The 22831-nt window shown below is 44.9% G+C and overlaps 1 protein-coding gene across 2 annotated transcripts in view; it reads left to right on the top strand.

Moving 5' to 3' along the window:
- arhgap17b (Rho GTPase activating protein 17b) overlaps positions 1-22831 on the top strand; it is a 90598-nt gene that overhangs the window by 55568 nt on the left and 12199 nt on the right. For both annotated transcript variants that reach the window (XM_080776515.1, XM_080776516.1), the window contains exons 7-16: positions 409-511; positions 1874-1942; positions 2595-2676; positions 4313-4440; positions 6443-6554; positions 7335-7416; positions 7923-8003; positions 11593-11706; positions 12110-12201; positions 13223-13364. In XM_080776515.1, the coding sequence (XP_080632641.1) occupies positions 409-511; positions 1874-1942; positions 2595-2676; positions 4313-4440; positions 6443-6554; positions 7335-7416; positions 7923-8003; positions 11593-11706; positions 12110-12201; positions 13223-13364 (1005 nt within the window). The remainder of the gene's footprint in view (positions 1-408; positions 512-1873; positions 1943-2594; positions 2677-4312; positions 4441-6442; positions 6555-7334; positions 7417-7922; positions 8004-11592; positions 11707-12109; positions 12202-13222; positions 13365-22831) is intronic.

The raw sequence follows: 22831 nt of genomic DNA, 5'->3' as shown, positions 1-22831 counted from the left end.
ATGTTATCGTTGACCACATGACTCTTGTCCGTATAAAGGTGGAACCATGTTATCGTTGACCACATGACTCTTGTCCGTATAAAGGTGGAACCATGTTATTGTTGACCACATGACTCTTGTCCGTATACTAGGTGGTACCATGTTATCGTTGACCACATGATTCTTGTCCGTATACAGGTGGTACCATGTTATTGTTGACCACATGACTCTTGTCCGTATACAGGTGGTACCATGTTATCGTTGACCACATGACTCTTGTCCGTATAAAGGTGGAACCATGTTATCGTTGACCACATGACTCTTGTCCGTATAAAGGTGGAACCATGTTATTGTTGACCACATGACTCTTGTCCGTATACTAGGTGGTACCATGTTATCGTTGACCACATGATTCTTGTCCGTATACAGGTGGTACCAGGCCACCAAGTCCAGCAACCAGGCCATGGCGGCCAAGGTGGACTCGCTCAAAGACGAGATGGAGGAGGCGCTCAATAAAGTAGAAATATGCAAGGTAACTGAAAACACACAAACACATGTCACACGTTTCAGCCTTTCGCGTCAAAGTGGTTCTCAACCTTTAACCCATTTTGGGGCGGGAACCCCTTTTGGTGTTTTAAAGCATTATGTTATACTTTAGCTATTGGAAAAATAGCAGACCTACAAGCTCGGAGCGCAGCACAGAGAGCTGCTATTTTCTTTAAATCGTGAAAATGTGGCGTAAATCTTTGAATATATATTCTTTCAGGGAACGTTTTTAACTCATACATAACATATTTTCAGATGGGGGTCGGTGGCCAATTACATATACTTTTTGGGGTCCTTGACATGAAATATTGAGAACCACTGATATAGAAAATTGTCATGATTTAGAAGACTTTTTTTTAATTTCGTCTAAATGGGTTACAGTAAGTCCTTTTTAATACCCATTTTAATACCCCTCCAAAAAAAAATTAATAGAAAATGAAAAAAAGACCATATAGCATCAAACGTAATCAACAAACTGTGCTATAGTGTATGCGGGGATGAACAGGGCAGGCATTCATGTAACAGGTGCTGCTTATTAGGAACGTGTAATCAACCCATTTAGACCTGAGAACTGATTCTACAAAATGTCTTCTCAATCATGACTGTTTTCGGAATAACCCGTTCCTATATCGGCGGTTCCACCCAGAATTATATGAAATTGGACAATCTCAAAATATGTTGTTCCATTCAGGGACCTCCCAGAAACAAAGAATAATTTAAATAAAATATGTTTATACATGTTAAAAAAAATAGGTTAAAGATGGAGTGCCGTGATTTTTCTCCACCCTAAAACATGATCCTCAGGTTTTATTGTTGTATAAGGAGGTATATTTTTTTCAAAAGAGTGTACAGTATTTGTTAAAATGTTGTTTTTAATCTGGGCACTCCCACCAGTTCATTAAGTATGCCTGGTTTGGCCTGGTGTGGCCCGCACCCACAGCTGTAGTTGTATATGATAAAGGAGTTATAGGGGAGGGGCTGATAATGTGACGTCACGTCACTATATTACTGTTTATTTCATTGCCCCCCGTTTGACTGTCAAGGCCGGGTTCAGCCTCCAGGAAGGAACTCTAAATACAAAGTGAATGCACCGTTGCGCATAAAAACAACTCCAGGGTGTCTATAATGAAGTGCTGTCACCTCATAGACACATGGAAAAACTGTGGGGGAAAAAAAAAGTGGCACTCCCATCTTTAAAGTTCCATTGCCTTGTCAGCTGGACTCCATCAAAGAGTTGGCACCCACGTGACATCACAGGTGGACGTTCTATACCGCGTTCTCGCTCCTATTACCGTATTCTCTCGCCTTTTTACCGTATTACTCTCTCTCCTATCTCTCCTCCCAACAGGACCAGCTTTCTGCTGACATGTACAACTTCTCTTCCAAAGACAGCGACTACGCCAGCTACTATCTCACGGTGAGTTCAGTACAGACTGTACGGTATGATGTGACTTTACATAATGGTTTAAATGTCAGTTGGTTCCCAGACCTTTAAATGTCAAGGACCCCCAAATTGACACAAATTATCCTGCGGGGACCCCCCCCCCCATTCGAAAAGACAGGTTTTTATGGCTCTAGCAGTGATTCTCAACCAGTTACATTTCAAGGACCCCCAGTTTGACATGCATTAGTCTACGTACCCCCCCCCCCCCCCTCCCCATTTAATGGCATTTCTATCTCTGGGACCCCAATTTATGTTGTACATATATAATGTAACTCTCAGAGTTACAGACCTCCCTCCCTCCATCCTCAGGGAGGGAGGGAGGTACAGATAGGGTCCATTTGGTTCCAATCATTTAGCTGGGGGAACCCCCTGGAGCTCCCTCAAGAACCACTGGTTTATGTCATGTAAACACGTACAGGGCACATGCTTGTATACATGTTTTTGACGCCTTATGGTTCATGTGGTTAATGTTTTATTTTCATTTTTATATAATTTATATTCAGCAATTTCAGCATCGTTGTCTTATACGAAACACATCTCGTCTATATCTTGCAATGCCCATGTTGAGGTGTGTGTGTGTGTGTGTGTGTGTGTGTGTGTGTGTGTGTGTGTGTGTGTGCATCAGTTGTTGGAGTCTCAGGCAGATTACCACAGGAAGTCCTTGGCAGCCTTAGAGACCGCTATACCCAACATCCAGTTACAACAAGGTAAACAGACTGACAGACTGACAGACAGACAGACAGACAGACAGACAGACAGACAGGCAGACAGACAGACAGCGCTCCCGTGTAGAACGAGTGAGAAACTTTTCCGTCTCTTGACAGATTTACCGCCGGTCCTTTTCTCTGACCGTCGAGTCAAATCCCCAAACGGATTTGAAAGCGCCGCCGCCGCATGCCAGAGCGTCTATATACTGACTGAGCTGTGTAACAGCTTGTCTTTAACCCATTTTAGGCCTGATTTTTAGGTCGACATTTATAAATATTTTTAAATATCTTCTAAATTCTGACCGTTTTCTGAAAGATGTTTCTATATATATCGGTGGTGCTCAATATTTCATGTCAAGAACCACAAAAATGATGTGTAATTGGCATGCACCGACCCCCCCCATGTAAAGATATGTTGTTCCAGGAACCGCCTCAGAAGCAAAGATTTGAGTTGAAAACGTTCACTCTGAAAGAGTATATATATATCGGTATTCAAAGATTTGTGCCATATTTTCACGATTTTTCAAAAACAGCAGAGCTATACAAGCTCGTAGCGCGGCTGTAGATCTGCTATTTTTCAATAGCTAAATTATAACATAATGTTTAAAACACCAAAAGGGGTTAAGAAGGGGCCGCCAGACTATACTTAGTACTGGCTCATTTCTTTGGAGCAACAACAAAAAAAAAAGTCCTTGTTTTTTTACTGGCCTCCTAGAATGTGAGAGTGAAAATCTTAATCTTAGTCTCTATAAGCTCTAAGCTAAAGGTTTTGGTTCGTGAAAAAGGAAAAGGAAACGTAATTAATTCAGCCATGAACAGAATCAACAGGATTTATGCAACATGTCGTCTCTCTGTTTACCCGGAATCCTCATATGTTATAAATACTTTTCAGGATTCAAATTCAAAGATAGCAAAAAGTTAGCAGATCTACAAGCTTAAAAAACGTGTCGTTTCGAGCCGCGTTTGGCGCTTGTGTGTGGATCTGCTTATATACTTCTCGGTGGTTTTGTGTGACGCTGTATTGTGATCCAGTGGGCCGTTAATTTACGGGCGGGAAAAAAAACACAAAAAGTTAAAGGTAGAGTCAGTGATTTCACTTAATTCAAATATCACTTATTTTTTTGTTTTGTTGTGATAATCCTCTCTACTATAGAGTGTGCTGACCATATAAGGAGTTCCTCCCTGTCCCCAGTTAACCCCTGGGGTTTCGTTTTTGTTCTCTATCCTGATTGGATGAAAGCTTGTGTCCCAAGGCAAAAACGAAACCTAAGGGTTTTTGACTGAAATCACTGACACCCCCTTTAAAATAACGGAGATGAGAGGTTTCTGCCCCGACCGGGGACGAATGTTCCAATAAGTCCGTTTGTTGCTGCCGCGTTGCTGTTGTTCTCCTGTAGCCTCGTAATGGCTATAGTTTTACACACAGCGCGACACAGTGTGAGCTTGTAGATCTGCTATTTTCAGCGTGCAAACCAAGTGTAAAATTGCTTACAGCATACACCACTATAGTCCCCTTCCTATAACATTTTAGTCTTGTTTCTACAAAAAAGTTAAAATATGGAGAGATAAGAGGTTTCTCTGCCCCGGCAGCGACGAAATGTCCAATAAGTCTCATGTCGTTGCTCTTCCCGCGTAGACTCGTGGATGGAGAAGCCGGCCTACGGCACCTCCCTGGAGGAGCACCTGAAGAGGAGCGGCAGAGAGATCGCCCTGCCGCTCGAGGCCTGCGTCATGATGCTGCTGGAGAGCGGCATGAAGGAGGAGGTATGGAGGGAGGGAGGGAGAGAGGTATGGAGGGAGGGAGGGAGGTATGGAGGGAGGGAGGTATGGAGGGAGGGAGTTATGGAGGGAGGGAGGGAGGGAGGTATGGAGGGAGGGAGGTACGGAGGGAGGGAGGTATGGAGGGACGGACGGAGGGAGGGAGGTATGGAGGGAGGGAGGGAGGTATGGAGGGACGGAGGGAGGGAGGTATGGAGGGAGGGAGGGAGGTATGGAGGGACGGAGGGAGGGAGGTATGGAGGGAGGGAGGGAGGTATGGAGGGACGGAGGGAGGGAGGTATGGAGGGACGGACGGAGGGAGGGAGGGAGGTATGGAGGGACGGAGGGAGGGAGGTATGGAGGGAGGGAGGTATGGAGGGACGGAGGGAGGGAGGGAGGTATGGAGGGAGGGAGGGAGGGAGGGAGGGAGGGAGGGAGGTATGGAGGGAGGTATGGAGGGAGGGAGGGACGTATGGAAGGAGGGACGTATGGAGGGAGGGACGTATGGAGGGAGGGACGTATGGAAGGAGGGACGTATGGATGGAGGGACGTATGGAGGGAGGGACGTATGGAGGGAGGGACGTATGGAAGGAGGGACGTATGGATGGAGGGACGTATGGAGGGAGGGACGTATGGAAGGAGGGACGTATGGAGGGAGGGACGTGCAGTGAATGCTAGAGAGGCAGGGTCTGAAATTGTGTCTGCGTCAAATTTCAATGTATTATCGATGATCTTGCCAAGATATACTTATAGATTTCCGCTGGCTGGCCTTGCATGACACTGTTCTGGGTATGACGTCTGTGTCTAAAGTCGATACAGATCTCTTTCGTTTTTGAGATGTTAAGTTCAAAGGAAGCCATCACTGCACCAGGACAGGAATTCATTCATGACCTTGCCCATGGCCATCCTCGTTGTTGTTGACGCTGACGTCTCTGTCATCGTCGGCCTGCTTAAAACAATGACGAGGAGGATGGCCTTTACATGGGCCGGTCAAATAAACATGAGAAACTGCATCTGAGCCAGTCTGAGCATCTTTTATTTTCGGAGTGCCGCTTTTTCCATTTAGTTATGAGCTAACATTGACGGTGTTTGTCCGTGCTTGCATTCGCATATTGACAAGAATCTGCACTCGGTTAACTCATTTTGGGGCGGGATCCCCTTTTGGTGTTTTAAGCATTATGTTATAATTTAACAATTGAAAAAATGGCAGATCTACAAGCTCATAGTGTGGCACCGAGTGGAAAATCGTGAAAACGTGTCGCAAATTTGGAATATATCTTATTTCAGTGCGTTTTAAACTCAAATCTTCACTTCCGGGACCTTGAACAAAATTTTTTGAGATGAGGGTCGGAGGTAGCCTGGCTCCAGCCCCTGAATAGCCACATTAAAAAATTATGTTCAGGCGATTTAGGGTCTGGTGACGCTCCCGAAGGAGGTCTCAGACTCGGTTGGAAATCCAACCGACGAATCAGCGTCGTTTCAACTCGATGACGTCAAACAACAGTGCCGTCCAGAAACAAACAAACATGGCTGCCCCCACTGCGGTAACTCACGACCGTATCAATCTGACTATTAAATCGACGTATGATAAATAGTTTCTTTGAAGACACGAGAGGTTTTATAAACATCATCATCCGACATATTTTACCGCTTTTGTTTACATGCTAGTAGCGCTCGTTGGCTTTGTTTGTTTGGTTAGCAAACGGGTTAGCCATAGCCACATGATTGACAACAACGTCATCTGCTTTCCGAAGACTGCCTCTTTGGCAACGCCCATCCCAGAAACGGTTGTAGTAGGGAGGGCTTTCAGACTGAATAATGGAGTGAAACGAAATGAAAATTCAGGCTGAGTGTCAGGCTTGGTCGGAGGCCAAATACAGATAATTCTGACGTGAAAAAGGTTGAGCACCACTGACATATCGAAACATAGGTTTTTCAGAAAACTGAAGACATTAGAAGGATGTTTTTGTCGTTGCATTGACTGTATATACGTGTTCTCGCTATGCAGGGTATCTTCAGGATAGCAGCAGGGGCTTCTAAACTGAAGAAGCTGAAGGCCGCCTTGGACTGTTCCACCTCCCACCTGTCGGAGTTCTACTCGGACCCCCACGCTGTAGCCGGTACGACCCGCTTTGTACGACACCATTTGGTCCAGTGTATAATCAGAATACCAATACCCACCCCTTTTCCCCCTCACTGTTGGTTCTTTTCCCTTTTTACCTCCTGTTTTTGGCTATATTTGCGAACGCAGTGAGCACTTACTATGAGACCTAGCAGATCATGTCTGTCTGTCTGTCTGCATGTGTGTGTGTCCGTGTGTCCCCCCTTTGTGCCCATATATGGAGCTGAGTGATGTGTCTGTCTGTCCCGCTTTTGTGCCCATATATGGAGCTGAGTGATTTGTGTCACCATGACTCAGCCATAACCATATTAGGAGTCCCCAAAGCAGCTATACGTCCAAAACCCAAATATGTACGAGCTGCGTTCGCTTCCCGCGTTTTCGCGTCCTACTGGTAATATAGAAGTGTATATTTGTACGTCTCTAAATGTTACGATGAATTGAACAATGTGGACCCTCTTGTAAACAAGTGTAATGCTTTTATCGGGTCGTCCACTCACCGTTGACAGTCTTTGTATTGAGTTGTGCTTGGAATGTACTGTAATTCTGCAAACTGTAAATAAATACTTCAATCAATCAATCAATCAATATTTCTCCTAATGTTACCACATCAATACAGCATGGAATTGTGGACACGATAACAAAAAACGATAACGATAAAAAATTATTTAGTTTTGTGTCTGACAGGCTAAATGTCATCAAACGGTGAATAAACAATGTGAAAAGGGTTGAAAGCCACTGCTCCAGAGGCCATTAACTGGGTTCTGCTCTCACTGTGTAGGAGCTCTGAAGTCCTACCTCCGTGAACTCCCTGAACCTCTCATGACCTTCGGTCTGTACGACGACTGGACTCAAGCGTCCAAGTAAGAACACACGCACACACACGCACTCATGCACGCTCGCGCACATACACACGCACATACACACATGCATGCACACGCACACACACACACACAGACTTATACTAATTACTTCCTGCTCTCAAACACACACACACACACACACACACACATACACACACGCTGTGCATACATTGGTATGTATACACTTCAAGCAAAGTATTCCTTGATGTTAGTTTAAATGTTCTCATAAAGAGTAAATATTTGTGTGTGTGTGTGTGTGTGTGTGTGTGTGTGTGTGTGTGTGTGTGTGTGTGTGTGTGTGTGTGTGTGTGTGTGTGTGTGTGTGTGTGTGTGTGTGTGTGTGTGTGTGTGTGTGTGTGTGTGTGTGTGTGTGTGTGTGTGTGTGTGTGTGTGTGTGTGTGTGTGTGTGTGTGTGTGTGTGTGTGTGTGTGTGTGTGTGTGTGTGTGTGTGTGTGTGTGTGTGTGTGTGTGTGCGTGCGTGCGTGCGTGCGTGCATGTATTTTCAGTGTGTCTGACCCAGACAAGAGGCTCCAGGCGTTGTGGGTGACATGTGACAGTTTACCAAAGAACCACAAGGCCAACTTCAGGTAGGAGCTCTGATCTAACCTCTCCTCTTCTCTCCTCTCCCTCCCATCCCATCCCCTCCCCTCTCCTAAAGGTCTCGTTTCCCTGACCAAACACTAAACTAAAAGCTCAAAATACAACTCTATGCTTAGATTAACACCTCGCCATACCACCATCCTCTGCCCTCTCCTTTCTCTGTAAATACACCCAGAGTTTTCCACCAATATGCATCGTGTTGTATTTGCATTGTAACTAGAATTCCTCACTCTGGGACGCTCGAGTCTATGGCGCCCGTTATTTCTCCGTGCCGCGCGCGCATGTGCGTGTCGTCGTTATACAGCCTTCCTACAAGCCTTGGTGTTGTTGTTTGCCTCGTGCATCGAAGCCTCGTTGGACGCAATACAGAAAATGTCTGTTTTACTTTCACTTGCAACACGGAGCTTCTTGTTCGGAAAGGCCAGCTGTGATTGGCCAATGCGGAGCTTCTTGTCGGAAAGGCCCGCTTGTGATTGGCCAACACGGAGTATGTCGAAAATTACATTAAATTTGGGTCTTAACCCATTCTGACCTGAGATCAGATTCTAAAAAAGTCTGTTTGAAAATGACACTTTTCTGAAAAAGCTATGTTTCTATGTCAGTCGTTCTTCGATTTTTTTCAAAAATAGCAGACCTAGATCTGCTATTTTTTCAATAGCTAAAGCATAGCGTAATGCTAACACCAAAAGGGGTCTCGGCCCAAAATGGGTTAACTTGGATGAACATTTACTTTATGAATTATGGTACATCGGTATTGGCAGGATCTGCAGGTATAGGGCTCTATAGGTGGCATAATAGCCAAACACTAAACAGCTGGGTGATTTGGGATATGCTGCCTATTATACTCCAAACTGTTTCACACGTGTGTCTGCCCTGTCATGGATTATATGGCGGGAATATGGGGCTCAAACATGAATATGAAGGGACAAATGGTTCAGAATAGAGCCATACGGTACTTTCTAGGAGTGCATACAACATTCTAGTTTTATTATGTGTTGGTTTATTCAGCTGCTGTTGCTAGTCGTCATGGCTGCAAGTTTATATCATTTTCTATTTGTTTTGCCTCACTGTTTCTGATTTTATTTTTAGTTATTTTTAGGTAGTCATGGCTGCCAGTTCCCACCTGATGTCGTGTGGGAGTTCAGACTGATCCAGATCATACTGAATAACTGCTAGCTTGCATAACGTCTTGAGGCTAGGACTGAGGTCTAAGATAACCAGGTGATGACCTCGATATCCTCCAAAAGAGGATGACACGATCTCCCACGCTGCAACAGCAGCGATATAGCGCCGTTACCGGGCCGGTCCCCTTGGGCTTAACCTCCTTCCAGGAGAAAGTCTCTGGATTGTATTTCCACAGATCATTTAACCCATTCTGACCGGGCACCCATTTTGGTGTTAGCATCATGTTATGCTTTAGCTATTGAAAAATAGCAGATCTACAGATCTAATAGTGGCGCGCTACGAGCTTGTAGGTCTGCTATTTTTGAAAAATCGAAGAACGACTGACATTTTTTAGAATCTGATCTCAGGTCAGAATGGGTTAATCAGACCAGTGTGTGTCCAGTGGAAACCTCGTATGAATCTGATCTCAGGTCAGAATGGGTTAAGTACTTAGATGTAACGCCACCAAATATGTACAGCTCTCCATTGCAGGTGAAGGCTGAATGATCCGTGCGTCCTTCTGGAAGAGGCTTTGCAGAAGGTGTCTCCTGCCAGCGGTTGGTCTCTGTGTCAAACATTCTGATGCCGTTTCTCTGATGTCGGCATTCCCCCAAACACAAACATCTTTGTCCCGATGATGAGTGCCGTAATGTAGCAGGCCGGCGCAGTGCCTCCGGTGCTAACTGAAGACCAGACCATCGTGGTGGTGTCCAACTTGTAGATGTCATTACATCCATAAAAATCCAGTCGGCGATCCTCCATGGATAAACATGGCCTTCCCAACGACACAGGCTGAGTGGTAGCACCTCCACCCTGGAACAGTCCCAGAAACCCTGGGTTTGAACCACGTGTGGGCGTCGACATCAAATGCATAAAGCTCGTTGCAGAGACCTGCATCCTGAAACTCCAACCGCCCTCCCCAGATGTAGGCGATACGTCCTACCAGCACAGCTGTGAAGCCGTGACGACTGGAGGGAACCTCAAGGCCTCTTCCAGAAGTCACTGGAGGCAACTTCCTCCAGCGTAAAGCCATCGTGTTGAAGACGTACACAACGATCCGATTATGTGATCTGTCGTTACTGTCACCTCCAAAGGAGTACAGCGCGTTGCCCACGGCAACAGCTTGACGACGTTCTCCGTTTGATGGAGACAAATGGTCCACCGCAACATTTCTCACACCAGCAGCACTAATAAATAAATAAAGTGGATTCCTTCTGTGAAACGATGTAGTTCTGCCGTGCGTGCGACCAGTTATATTGGCAGCGGCGTGCACAAACATCATGGACAGTCTGGCCAATCGGTGAGGTCGAAGTCTGTTTTTTTCCTCCCATATATGGGAAAGTGATCGCCATAGCAACCCCAGCCCCAGGCTTCATCAGTACTGTAACAATCGCCCCTTAACTCTGGCAAGGCAACTATTACTTAAGGAAAAATTAAGCGGGATCGTGTAGGGTTATGTTCAGAATTATTTATAGAGTTAGCCAGACCTGAATGACAGAATCTACAGTACAGTACAATTCGCTAGTAACGCCTCTCCCTGTCTCTTTCCCTATTAAACAAAATAAACAAGCATACAAACTTAAACCCACAAACAATAATTACTTCTCAAACCCCCCCAAAGTCAGCAAATAATAATGTCCGCGTCCCCCTCAAGATGAGGCGCGCGCACGCGAGCGTCTATATAACATTGTCCCAAACTTCCGACGCAACACAAAGTTCCTCTTCTCCAAAAAACGATCCAAGATAAATAAGAAAGTGTTCGGGGTACCCCTATATTTGTAATCCAATCCACAGAACAACCTCGGAACGGTCTCACCGGTAGCAGTAGCAGTAGCCCTGATAGCCTCCACTCGCCGGCTGGTTATCCTCCGTTCCAACTCCGATTCCCCTCGGCAGCGGCACCCGTGATGCCCAGTCCGCTGGGCTCGACTGTTCTTTACAACGACAATGGCTGCAGATAAGCTTGTTTACACCTTAAATCGCGGTCGTACTGTAAACGCTATCTGGCGCCTCTCCTCCTCTGTGCAGGCCTGCACTCTGTTTGTTGTGAGATCTCACGTCCCCCTGTGTCACTCCCTCTATTCATAACCTTGGGTGGTGACAATCAACCAATCACAGACAGCTGTCACTCACCCCTGTACAAGGCCCATTACCATACTTGAGAAACAGAAGATAATATTTAAATACTCAGCATCACATGTTACCTTTCTTCACATAAATAATAGCATGCATTTGGCGCAAATAAAGCAGAAAAACATTGAAATGTGCTTCGTCACAGTACTATGACATAATCGTCATAGCACTGTATGACCTGATCGGGGATCTCCATATATGGGTATGAAGGTTGCGTTGCAGGTGTCTGGTATAGTTCTCATTATAGGACAGTGACGTTAACAAGATGTTGCGTTTCAGGTACCTGGTGAAGTTCCTGGCCAGGCTGGCCCAGGACAGCGACGTCAACAAGATGTCTCCCAGTAACATCGCCATCGTTCTGGGACCCAACCTGCTGTGGGCCAAGACTGAAGGGTGAGTGAGAAGAACGTCCTTCACTATACAAAGTTCTTCTGAATAGTTTTCTGGGGAAAAAAACCTTCAAAAATAGCAAATCTACAAGCTTATATCTGGCTCTTTATGAATAGCCATTGTATGTACAATAATGGCCAAAAAAAAGTTTAAACGATTGTGATGTTATATCCTAACTGGTTTTTAACTACATTTACACAGATGTTGTCCAGGTTTTAATGCGCTCGTTTAGTTACCAAAAATACCCCTTAATTATAAGTTGGTTATTGGTTCTGTGTGTGTGTGTGTGTGTGTGTGTGTGTGTGTGTGTGTGTGTGTGTGTGTGTGTGTGTGTGTGTGTGTGTGTGTGTGTGTGTGTGTGTGTACGTGTGTGTGTACGTGTGTGTGTACGTGCGCGGATACGCAGGACGCTGGCAGAGATGGCGGCAGCGACGTCGGTTCACGCCGTGGCCATCATAGAGCCCTTCATCGTGCATGCCGATTGGTTCTTCCCAGACGGTAGGGGGCGGGGTCTCTGGACGTGTTTCCTGGTTTCACAGTTATTATATTAAAGGTAGAGTAAGTGATTTCACTCAAAAAACCTTAGGTTTTGTTTTTGGCTGTGGGACCTAAGCCTTCGTCCAATCAGGATAGAGAGTCAAAAACGAAACCTAAGATTTTTTGACCCCCAGGGGTTAACTGGGGACAGGGAGGAACTCCTTATATGGTCAGCACACTCTATAGTAGAGAGGATTATCACAACAAAACAAAAAAATAAGTGATATTTGAATTAAGTGAAATCACTTACTCTACCTTTAACCATACGTTAGGCAGCTGTATTCATGAATATTATATAATTCCATTGTTTTCAGATACAAAAGAAAATCCAATACAATTTTTTCTTTCTATCTATCTATCTATCTATCTATCTATCTATCTATCTATCTATCTATCTATCTATCTATCTATCTATCTATCTATCTATCTATCTATCTATCTATCTATCTATCTATCTATCTGTCTGATATTTATGGGTGCTTTTTTTGCCTTTTATTGATAGAAGTACAGTAGGTAGACAGGAAATGGGGGGAGAGAGAGAGATGGGGATATGAAAGTCGCGTAGCAAGGGTCGTCGGGATCGGGACTTGAACCCACGACACGCTGTCAGGCTTAGAATAGCCTGGAACTCACCTATGCTTTTTATGGCATAGGCAGCTCCCGGCAGGATCCGCCGGGAGAATATATGCGCAGCTGCGCGACATGAGACTAATTACTTAGGGTGACAGAGAGGGAGAGGAGCGTGTGTGTGTGTACATGTGTGCGTGTTTATGTCAATTTTACAAAGGTGCAGACAATCAGAAATCAGCAGAGAGTGAGCAATGTTTGCGCTACTCTATGCCGAATTGAAGTGGACTCTCAGACCCAGACTTTTTTTTTCTCCCTGGAAATAAAAACGTCTGGGTTTCCGAGGCTAGGCTTAGAATAGGCTCCCTCCCTCCATGTATGTTTTTTCACGTGTCCATTCATCTCCCCTCCCCAGAGGTGGAGTTCAACGTGTCGGACATGTTCGGCCCCGAGACCCCCGACGCGGAGCCGCCGGCCCCCGGCCTGGAGCGCAGACGACCCGGCAGCCAGGACAGCTTTGGGGACGCCGCCACCACCACCACCCCCCGTAAAGACAGGTACCCGTCCCCCCGCCACACCCCGCGCCTCCTCAGCCTCAGCCTGCCCGCCCCGCTCCTCCGCCTGCACCACCAGCCACCACCGCCGCCGCGCCACCACCCCCCCAATAAGACCACCACCCCCTCCTCTGGCGCCAGTGGGGGCGGGGCCTCGGCCTTCTACCTGGCGGCGGACGAGTCGGTCACGGTCAGCGGGGACGAAGAGAGCCCCGCCCCCGTGTCCAAACGTTGTCAGGCAGACGGAGCGCCCGCCGGTATCGCCCCCGGTGGTGACTATATAGGGCATTAAGCGACTAGTCGACTAGTATGTCCACTAGTTGACTAGTTTTTCTTTTTCTTTTCGTATAATAGGTCGACTAGCAAACTAGGCAACTAGTCAACTAGTAAAAATGACTAGAAGTGAATGCCCTAGTGGTGACGACCCCCTCGGTGTGCCATGATGAGTGAAAGGGGAGGCCCGTTAGTCGCTATAGTCACTGTCTGGTGAAAACCGTGTATTAGGGATGGGGGCCATAACCGCCTAGCGGGAAAAACGCAATAATCACATTGCAGAGATTCTCATTTATCGTGACATTGTCCTACAGTTTGATCAGTTCACATTCGCCGAAATGCATATCTGGTACCACTTAAAACCCTCCATAGCATCTAGTCTAAATGCATATCTGGTACCACTTAAAACCCTCCATAGCATCTAGTCTAAATGCATATCTGGTACCACTTAAAACCCTCCATAGCATCTAGTCTAAATGCATATCTGGTACCACTTAAAACCCTCCATAGCATCTAGTCTAAATGCATATCTGGTACCACTTAAAACTCTCCATAGCATCTAGTCTAAATGCATATCTGGTACCACTTAAAACTCTCCATAGCATCTAGTCTAAATGCATATCTGGTACCACTTAAAACCTTCTATAGCATCTAGTCTAAATGCATATCTGGTACCACTTAAAACCTTCTATAGCGCACTTGATAAGCTAGCAAACAAAAGTGGCATTTACAGAGTTTTAACCATACTTTGATGATCACGATTACATCTTAATATCATTCCATGCCTATAACTTGGTATGTATCCAAAACATGACTTTTCAGGAAATGGAGGGATCCAGTCTAGGCATTATTATTTTAGGTTTCATTGGTTCAATAACTACAATTTCACTTAAATATCAAAAGAAAATAGCAGATCCACAATGCCGCCACGTGTCACATAACGGTGTGTTGTGAGCTTGTAGATCGGCTATTTCATAGGACATTAATTTACAGGGAGAAAAATACAAATAAAACGTGAAAAGCTGAAATGTGGAGATATGAGGTTTCTGCCCGACAGTGACGACCGACAGGGTGTGTGTGTGTGTGTGTGTGTGTGTGTGTGTGTGTGCGCGCGTGCGTGCGTGTGTGTGTGTACGACTGCACGTACGGTATTTTATGTTCTGTTTTTACACTACAGCAGTCAGTGGTTCTCGAACCTTTTGGGTGGCGTGCGACCCCCCGAAATGGACTTGACCAAGTCTTGCAACCCCCCCCTTTCTTCACGTCTCACGATCTAACAACACACACAGTCACGCACACTCTTCATAGGCTAAATAAATTAGCAAAAAACCCAACTATATTTACCCAGCAAGCCAAATGACGTCATGATGACGTCCTCCGGTTACGTTCAGGAGGGCTATAGGCCAGATCACAGCCCATGTGGGGATGTTCTTTAACGTCATTTCCAGGACGTCGTAACCAGTTTAAATAACATAGCTTATTCTGGGCTAGATCTGACTAGTTATGATATGACTTAATTTGATCTGGGCCTCGATCGGACTCTCTCTGATTCATCCAGGGACGTCCGTCTTTAGTGGGCAGAATTGATGTCGGTTGAAATCAATCAGGTGATATTCTGGGGCCAGATCTGACTATAGTCTTTGTTTGACTTGATTTGGGCCCCCAAATAGATACGTCACTAATTGGTCCAGGTCCTGGCACAGTACAGTTGATACTGGCTTTAATATAGGTACTACATCTGAGATGGAAATAGAATACACTATCTATTCTGTGCATAGAGGAGCGCATAGGGGGCTGATCAATTTGACAACGGGAACGTGAATGTTGCAAGAAACGTGCCTTATTATTATTATTATTATTATTATTATTCTCCTCCACTCACAGTGGCCACCAGCTCAGTGGCCTCGTGGTTAGAGTGTCCGCCCTGAGACCGGGTTCGATCCCCGGCCGGGTCATACCAAAAGACTCTAAAAATGGGACCCAGTGCCATCCCTGCTTGACACTCGGCATCAAGGGTTGGATTGGGGGGTAAGTCCCTGCGACATACTAGCGTCATGTTCCAGGGGGTGTACTTGTACATCAAGCTGCCTCACGCTACAGAAACAGGAGATGGGCTCCTGCCCCCTATGGGCCTCATGGCTCGGCAAGGCTACTTACTACTTACTACTCACAGTGGAGGTGGAAGATACTGGTGGGGTGGCAGCCGCAAGCCAACTGGTCGAGAACCACTGTACACACTGTTATTCTTGGTTAACGATGATCATTAAGCTAATGTTGTTTTATCCCAATGAATGGTTGGGTGATGAACCTGAACAGTGCATGTTCACTAATCTCTTCCATGCACTTGCAGTTAAAGGGAAACCATTTTGAACCTCTTAGTAGGGCATTAAGCGACTAGTCGACTAGTAAATCCACTACTCGACCTTGTTGGTAGACTACTAGTTGACTAGTTGATAAGACAAAATATTTTGTAGGCCTCGAGATCAGGTAGATTATAGTTATGGTCACCAATATACACCGTTTTTAAAATGTACAAATATTTATTTCAAAAAAATACAAAATACATAATATGTAGTTAAACAACTACTCTACAAGCTAGGCAACTAGTCGTAAAAATGAATACCTCTTAGTAGTGTTATAGTCTAGCGTCCGCCCCCGAGTGGCCCAGGAAATGACTCTCCGTTCATTTTCTCCATAGGCTTTTCAAAAAATATTTATTTAAAGGGACACTTCACCCTTTTTGCAAAAAAATATATGTTAATGACGTTTAGAAGCTTTAGATCACTTTCCTGGGGGTCTTTATGTGTGTAATATGTGGTTTTAGATATTTGATATTGTAGCAGTGAGCCTGTTGTCTCTGATGTCATGGACACTGGTCTCACTACCTTCCTGGACTACAATTCCCATAATTCTTTGGTGCACTGCTCCTCCTTGTGGATAGGGGGGAGAGCTGTCTTACTGAGACAACATGTAGTCCAGGAAGGAAGTGAGCCCAGTGTCCATGACATCAGAGACAACAGGCTCACTGCTACAATCTAAAATATCTAAAACCACATATTACACACATAAAGACCCCCAGGAAAGTGCTCTAAAGCTTCTAAACGTCATTAACATATATATTTTTGCAAAAAGGGTGAAGTGTCCCTTTAAAGACGGTTATACGCTGCGGACAAAGCCAACTCGGATCGTGACAAATCATGACAATAATTCACAATGTTTTGGGGCCGATCAAATAATTTGTGTAAGAAGAAAAACAAAACAAATGGTGTTGTATATCCTGCCTTTATTTTCTTCTTTCAAATGATTTGATCGGCACAAAATAGTGTGTTTGTTGTCATGATTTGTCACGATCCGAGTTGTCTTTGTCCGCGGCGTAACCGTCTTTAAATAAATACTTTTTGAAAAGCCTAAGGAGAAAATGAATGGAGAATCATTTCGTCGTTCTGAAAGGGGGCGAGGACTGTGACACTCTATTGGAATGATGGGATTGATCACTGTGTTTGATGTAGGGCTGTACTCCCAAATACCAACGTATGCACTATAACTAACACTAACCGTTTCTGTACATATATACAGTATGCAGTTTTCCACCCGGCAACAGTACAAGTACAGGACCAATACTGCTTTACAAGTGGTGTTTTGCGTGAAGCTCAAAATGCAATATCCTCTGCCCCCCCCAAACAGGCTTTCTGTGTTGGTTCAGCGGAGTACATTTCGGTCACGCGTGTGTGTGTGTGTGTGTGTGTGTGTGTGTGTGTGTATAGTAAAGGGATCCGGGTTCGAATGCCGTGTTGCGGATCGTCCCGCAAATAACAAAGCACAGAATGCATACATTTAGACGAAAATCACACCCGCGTCGTGTGAAGTGACGGCCGCAACTCGTCGTCATATCACATGATCAACATTCCAGCCAATCGCAAATTGCGTCTTCACATTATGATACTTATTATTATTATTGAATGGCCAATTCGACCAAAGAAAGACATAGAAACACAAAGAATACATATACAGCAATAACGCTATACAGCAGTGAATGGATCATTAGATCGTTAGATATCTTAATTTAATTGAATAAACATTGAGGTGAGAGGACAGTGCAGTTTTAAACAATTGACCGTTATTTGGGGGGGATTTTAGATACTTTTGTAACGTCCTAGAAAACCATGTGCACACAATGTCTCGGCTGATGTTTCTGACTGTGGATGACTTGTATACTTCTGTGTAATCATGATGGCCTTTTCTCTCTCTCCCTCTGGTGTGTTCCATTAAAAGCTTCGTAGGCTGCTTCCTGTATGGTTTCTGTGGGTTTTCCTCCGTTTCAACTTTAGTTGGTGTGGCGTGGTCTTCAACACGACGTAGAGTCTCGACACGATGACTGTGAAGCCCAATTCAGACTTCGGGTCGCACGGCGGGGTCTCACGCAATGTTATAATAGTTTTGGGGTTTTTCATTATAGTTTGGTTTGAGTTAGTTTTAGTTTTTAGTTTTTATTTTGGTGAAAATGCTTAGTTTTAGTTTAGTTATAGTTTAGTTTTAGTTTTTTTCGTACTTTGGTTTATTTGTGCGTTAGGGTTAGCGTGGCTACATGCTGCCGTACGGTGCTGAAAACTGCCGTAAAACTTGTTGGAGAAATGAGGAAATTAATCGAATGAATTTAAAAGGATTATATTATGAATATCCGAAAAGGCATATAAATATTGATAAAAAACTAAAACTAAGGGTATTTTGTCTATATAATTTCAGTTAGTTTTAGTTTGTTTTGAGGACACACAATACAGTTTTCAGTTCAGTTATCGTTTTTTAATTTATCTTTTATTAGTTTCAGTTAACTAAAATGTTTTGTTTAATTCTAGTTTTCGTTACGAGCTGCACGATTCGTTTGCAGAAGCGCCGTTTTTGTGAGCTTCGTGAGCTCGTATATAGGTCTATTGTTCCCACGCGACACTTCGGTGCGACCGAGCGTGAAGTAGTCGGGCTTCTCAGTCATGGGTTTATATATTCCTGCTTTGCTCACTCGTCTCCGGAGTTTGGTGTAAAATGAGGTGCGTGATGAAACCCTTTCTTTGTTTTCCACTTTCGGGGGAAAAAACTACAGCGGGGTAAAAAAAAAAAACATGGCAGGCTGCACAGCACGGTGACGTAAACGCAACACAATTAATAACGGGTGTGTTAGATTTCAGATTCTTTAGAGGGTATGCACATGCATAAAGTTTTTTTTCAACCAAGGTTCATGTTCTAGGTTGTTATTAGAGAAAGTAAAAGATGAGTGTTATTTTTTTTTTCCCATTTGCTGCTTTCTTTCGTTTTAGCGATTTTAGCAAACCGCCGACCCGTGGATCATTGGACGACCTGCTCTACCTCCTGAGCCACAGTCGCCTAGAACATGAACCTTGGTTGAAAAAAACTAAAGTTGTCCTTCAAAACTGTTAAAGTCATTTACTGCAATCAAATTTCTATTTCTATTTGGATGTATGGGGCTGTCGAGGCCAGAAAGTAGGTTTTTTTGCCACTCAGTGGGCGTTCCTAACCTGACGCTGCCAGATGAGGGCGGTATTGCGGAAACATATTCCCCAACACAACACTCATCTGGGATCTCTGACGGAGTTGAGCCCTGAGTCAGATCTGCTTCGTACCGAACCAATCAGCGTGAGCTAAAGGCGGGATGCGGATGTGACGGTATATAGACACGTCGATATGATTGGTTGTGTTTGCACGCCCACACGGTGATAGACAGACGCTCCCATCCAATCATCTACCATGTATCTTGAAAAAAAGGAACAGCCCCGTCATCGAATTTGCTTCCGCGATCCCAGATCCAAATAAGCTGTGAAACAAATTTGTGTAGCAAGCTTTTTGGATCTGGCAGCGTCAGGTTAGGGCGTTCCTGCATAACTTCCACTTATGATGATGATGATGTCACACGCATATACCCTCTATACCGTGTGTCTATCATGCTTTCACACATTGGCATGACCTTGGCTCTGGGAGACGTAGGGCTCCACCTTATCCCTAAACTTATTTGCCATTTTTTTTTACTATTTTAAAACATTTAAAAATTGTTCAACTAGCCAATCTACATCGACACGTTGTTAGCTTGTATATTGGCTATTTGTACCATTTTTTTTTTTAAATGTTTTAAAATGGTAAGAAATGGCAAATAAGTTTAAGGATAAGGGGTAAGGGGGTGGCGCAAGATATCTAGACCTTAGACTTATCACCTAGAACTGGAGTATGAATAGGCCTTAACCCATTCTGAACGGGAACCCATTTTGGTGTTGGCATCATGTTATGCTTTAGCTATTGAAAAATAGCAGATCTACAAGCTCGTAGCGCGCCACCGAGTGGCGCGCTACGAGCTTGTAGGTCTGCTATTTTTGAAAAATCGAAGAACGACTGACATTTTTAGACTCTGATCTCAGGTCAGAATGAGGTTAATCAGACCAGTGTGTGTCCAGTGGAAACCTCGTATGAATCTGATCTCAGGTCAGAATGGGTTAACACACTGCGGTGATTAAACAATCGTGTTCCAGAGCTTTACGCGAACCTTTGAAGAGCCAATGCGCCGACTTGACCCTTTTGCTCGTCACGAAAACCCACTTTAAAACGGTGTTTAATCGCTTGTCGTTGAAAAGTATTCCAAAGTGGCGAACAAACAAACAACGCAGCGGAGAAGGAACGCGTGCGATGCGCAGCACCTCCGCCATTATAATGCATTGAGCCCTCAATTTCCCACTTAAATTGTTTGGCGCAGCTGTGTTGGCGTGTACTAGTCTGCCATGTTTTTAATCAGTTAATCAGAATCAGCCTGGGGTTTCATCATGCTCTCGGGAAGAGGTCCAGTCTTGTCAGTGCGTGTCCGTCCGTCTCTCGCACCTGATTTATACGGAGTTGTGCATCGTTGTCGCGCGGCGACCGACTACGTATGAATCAGACCTTGAGGTCTAGCGGTTATGCTTTGAGCGCCAGGTGTCGAGCGACGTCGCACTATACGACGTAACGTCTCTGCGTTCTGAGCACTCATAATGTCTGCCACTCGCCGGCAGTGTCTCAAATGTACAATTTATTGTATTCTTGCTATTGAGTCGTTTAGACTGACGCTATATAGGTTCTCGGTTTCCCTATGATCCTAGCAGTGGTGGAAAGTAACTAAGTACTTTTACTTAAGTACTGTACTTAAGTACAATTTTGAGTTATTTGTACTTTACTTGAGTATTTCCACTTTACGGTACATGTACTTCTACTCCACTACATCTCAGAGCCAAAATGTGTACTTTTACTTCACTACACAGTTATTTGAAAACTTTAGTTACTAGTTACTTTGGTGATTTTAAGTTTGATTAGAAAACGTTACTCTTCAACCCTATACATTTCGGCCATTTGAAAATAGCTCACAATGCGTCGCAAGACTCGCAACGCCACGCATTGTGAGCTTGTAGATCTGCTACACCATCTCTCTGCATTAGATATACGTATTTACCTTGTTTATACGGTGCTCTGGAATACAGAGTGTCTACTAAATGATCGATTTGATTGATTGTGTAAACAAAGAAGTACGCTAAATGTACAGTCTTTCATACATCGTGGTAATGGAGCTTATGGAAGTATCGGGGTACGCTACGAAGAAAACGCCAGCCTGCGACCATGAATATTTTCCAGAGGTGTATATAATGCGAACACACCTTTTGTCACTTTGACGGCACTTTTGTCGCTGTGATGCGTCGTTCGCTCAAAGCATAAAGTTGACCTCACACATCCCTCCCCTCCCCCCTATCCCCCCCCCCCCTCTCTCACTCTCTCTCATGGCGTGTGTCTCTTAAAGGGGCACTTCACCCTTTTTGCAAAAAAATATATGTTAATGACGTTTAGAAGCTTTATAGAACACTTTCCTGGGGTACTTTATGTGGTTTTAGATATTTTAGATTGTAGCAGTGAGCACAGTGTCTCTGATGTCATGGACTCTGGTCTCACTACCTTCCTGGACTACAATTCCCATAATTCTTTGGTGCACTCCTCCGCCTTGTGGATAGGGGGGAGAGCTGTCTTACTGAGACAACATGTAGTCCAGGAAGGAAGGAAGTGAGCCCAGTGTCCATGACATCAGAGACACCGTGCTCACCGCTACAATCTAAAATATCTAATACCACATATCACATACATATAAAGACCCCCAGGAAAGTGTTCTAAAGCTTTTAAACGTCTTTTAACATATATTATTTTTTGCAAAAAGTGCAGTGAAGTGGTCCTTTAACTCTCCTCCACCTCCCCTCCCCAGCATCGTTAACAAACACCCAGAGCCCGCCCCGCGTAGAACCGGCACTGTCGTTAGAAAGCAGCTTAACTCGCCCGCCGTCCAGCCCCCGTCTGTGGGAGCCGCCGCCCCCCCGGGCGACCCTCAGCCGGGCGACCCTCAGCCTCCTCCTCAGCCCCATGAACCTCTGTCCCGTGGAGGTGGTGGTGGTGGTGGAGGTGGTGGAGGTGGAGATGGAGGGCAGGGTGGTGGTGGTGGTGACGGTGCGGTCCGAGTAGCAACGGCGCCGCTTTCTCAGCCTCTAAACCATCTCATCTCAGACGAGGCCAGGTAAGACATGAGGAAGTGAGGCGTGAGGTGGTGTGGTGGGTGTTGGGTGTGACACCCTTATCTCCCTCCCGCCCGCCCGTCCGACTGACCATCCGCCCGCCCGCCCGCCCACCGCAGCTCACCTGCAAGACAAAACCCTTCGCACCTTCGTGTTCATTTTGATTCAACTCGATTTCACTTTGATTTATTTATCGTTGGTTGTTGACGTTGACATGTTCTGTTTCCCCCCCCCCCACCCCCCCGACAGCTATTGTGAAATGATGAAAGAAGAATTCAATCTTTAAATCTTTGTGCTGTGATTTGCTTTGGTTCAGCTTCATGCGAAAATGCTAAATTAATCATCTCCAAAATTGCTTCCGGAGGGAGTTGATTGTTTTAAGAGCAGTGGTTCTCAGAGTTATACTTTCGTTCGAGGTGGGTTCCCCAACTAAAATGTGTTGGCATGGCATAACATTCAGGTTAACCCATTCTGACCTGAGATCAGATTCTAAAAATGTCTTCTACATCCTGACAGTTTTTCATTCTGACCTTGAGATCAGATTCTAAAAATGTCTTCTATGTCAGTCGCTCTTCGATCTTTCAAAAATAGCAGACCTACAAGCTCGTATAGCGTACGAGC

This window comes from Protomyctophum bolini (assembly GCF_963924005.1).
Source record: "Protomyctophum bolini genome assembly, chromosome: 11".
Classification (NCBI taxonomy): domain Eukaryota; kingdom Metazoa; phylum Chordata; class Actinopteri; order Myctophiformes; family Myctophidae; genus Protomyctophum; species Protomyctophum bolini.
The sequence above is the reverse complement of the archived record's forward strand: the minus strand, read 5'-3'. Positions and strand labels throughout refer to the sequence as shown.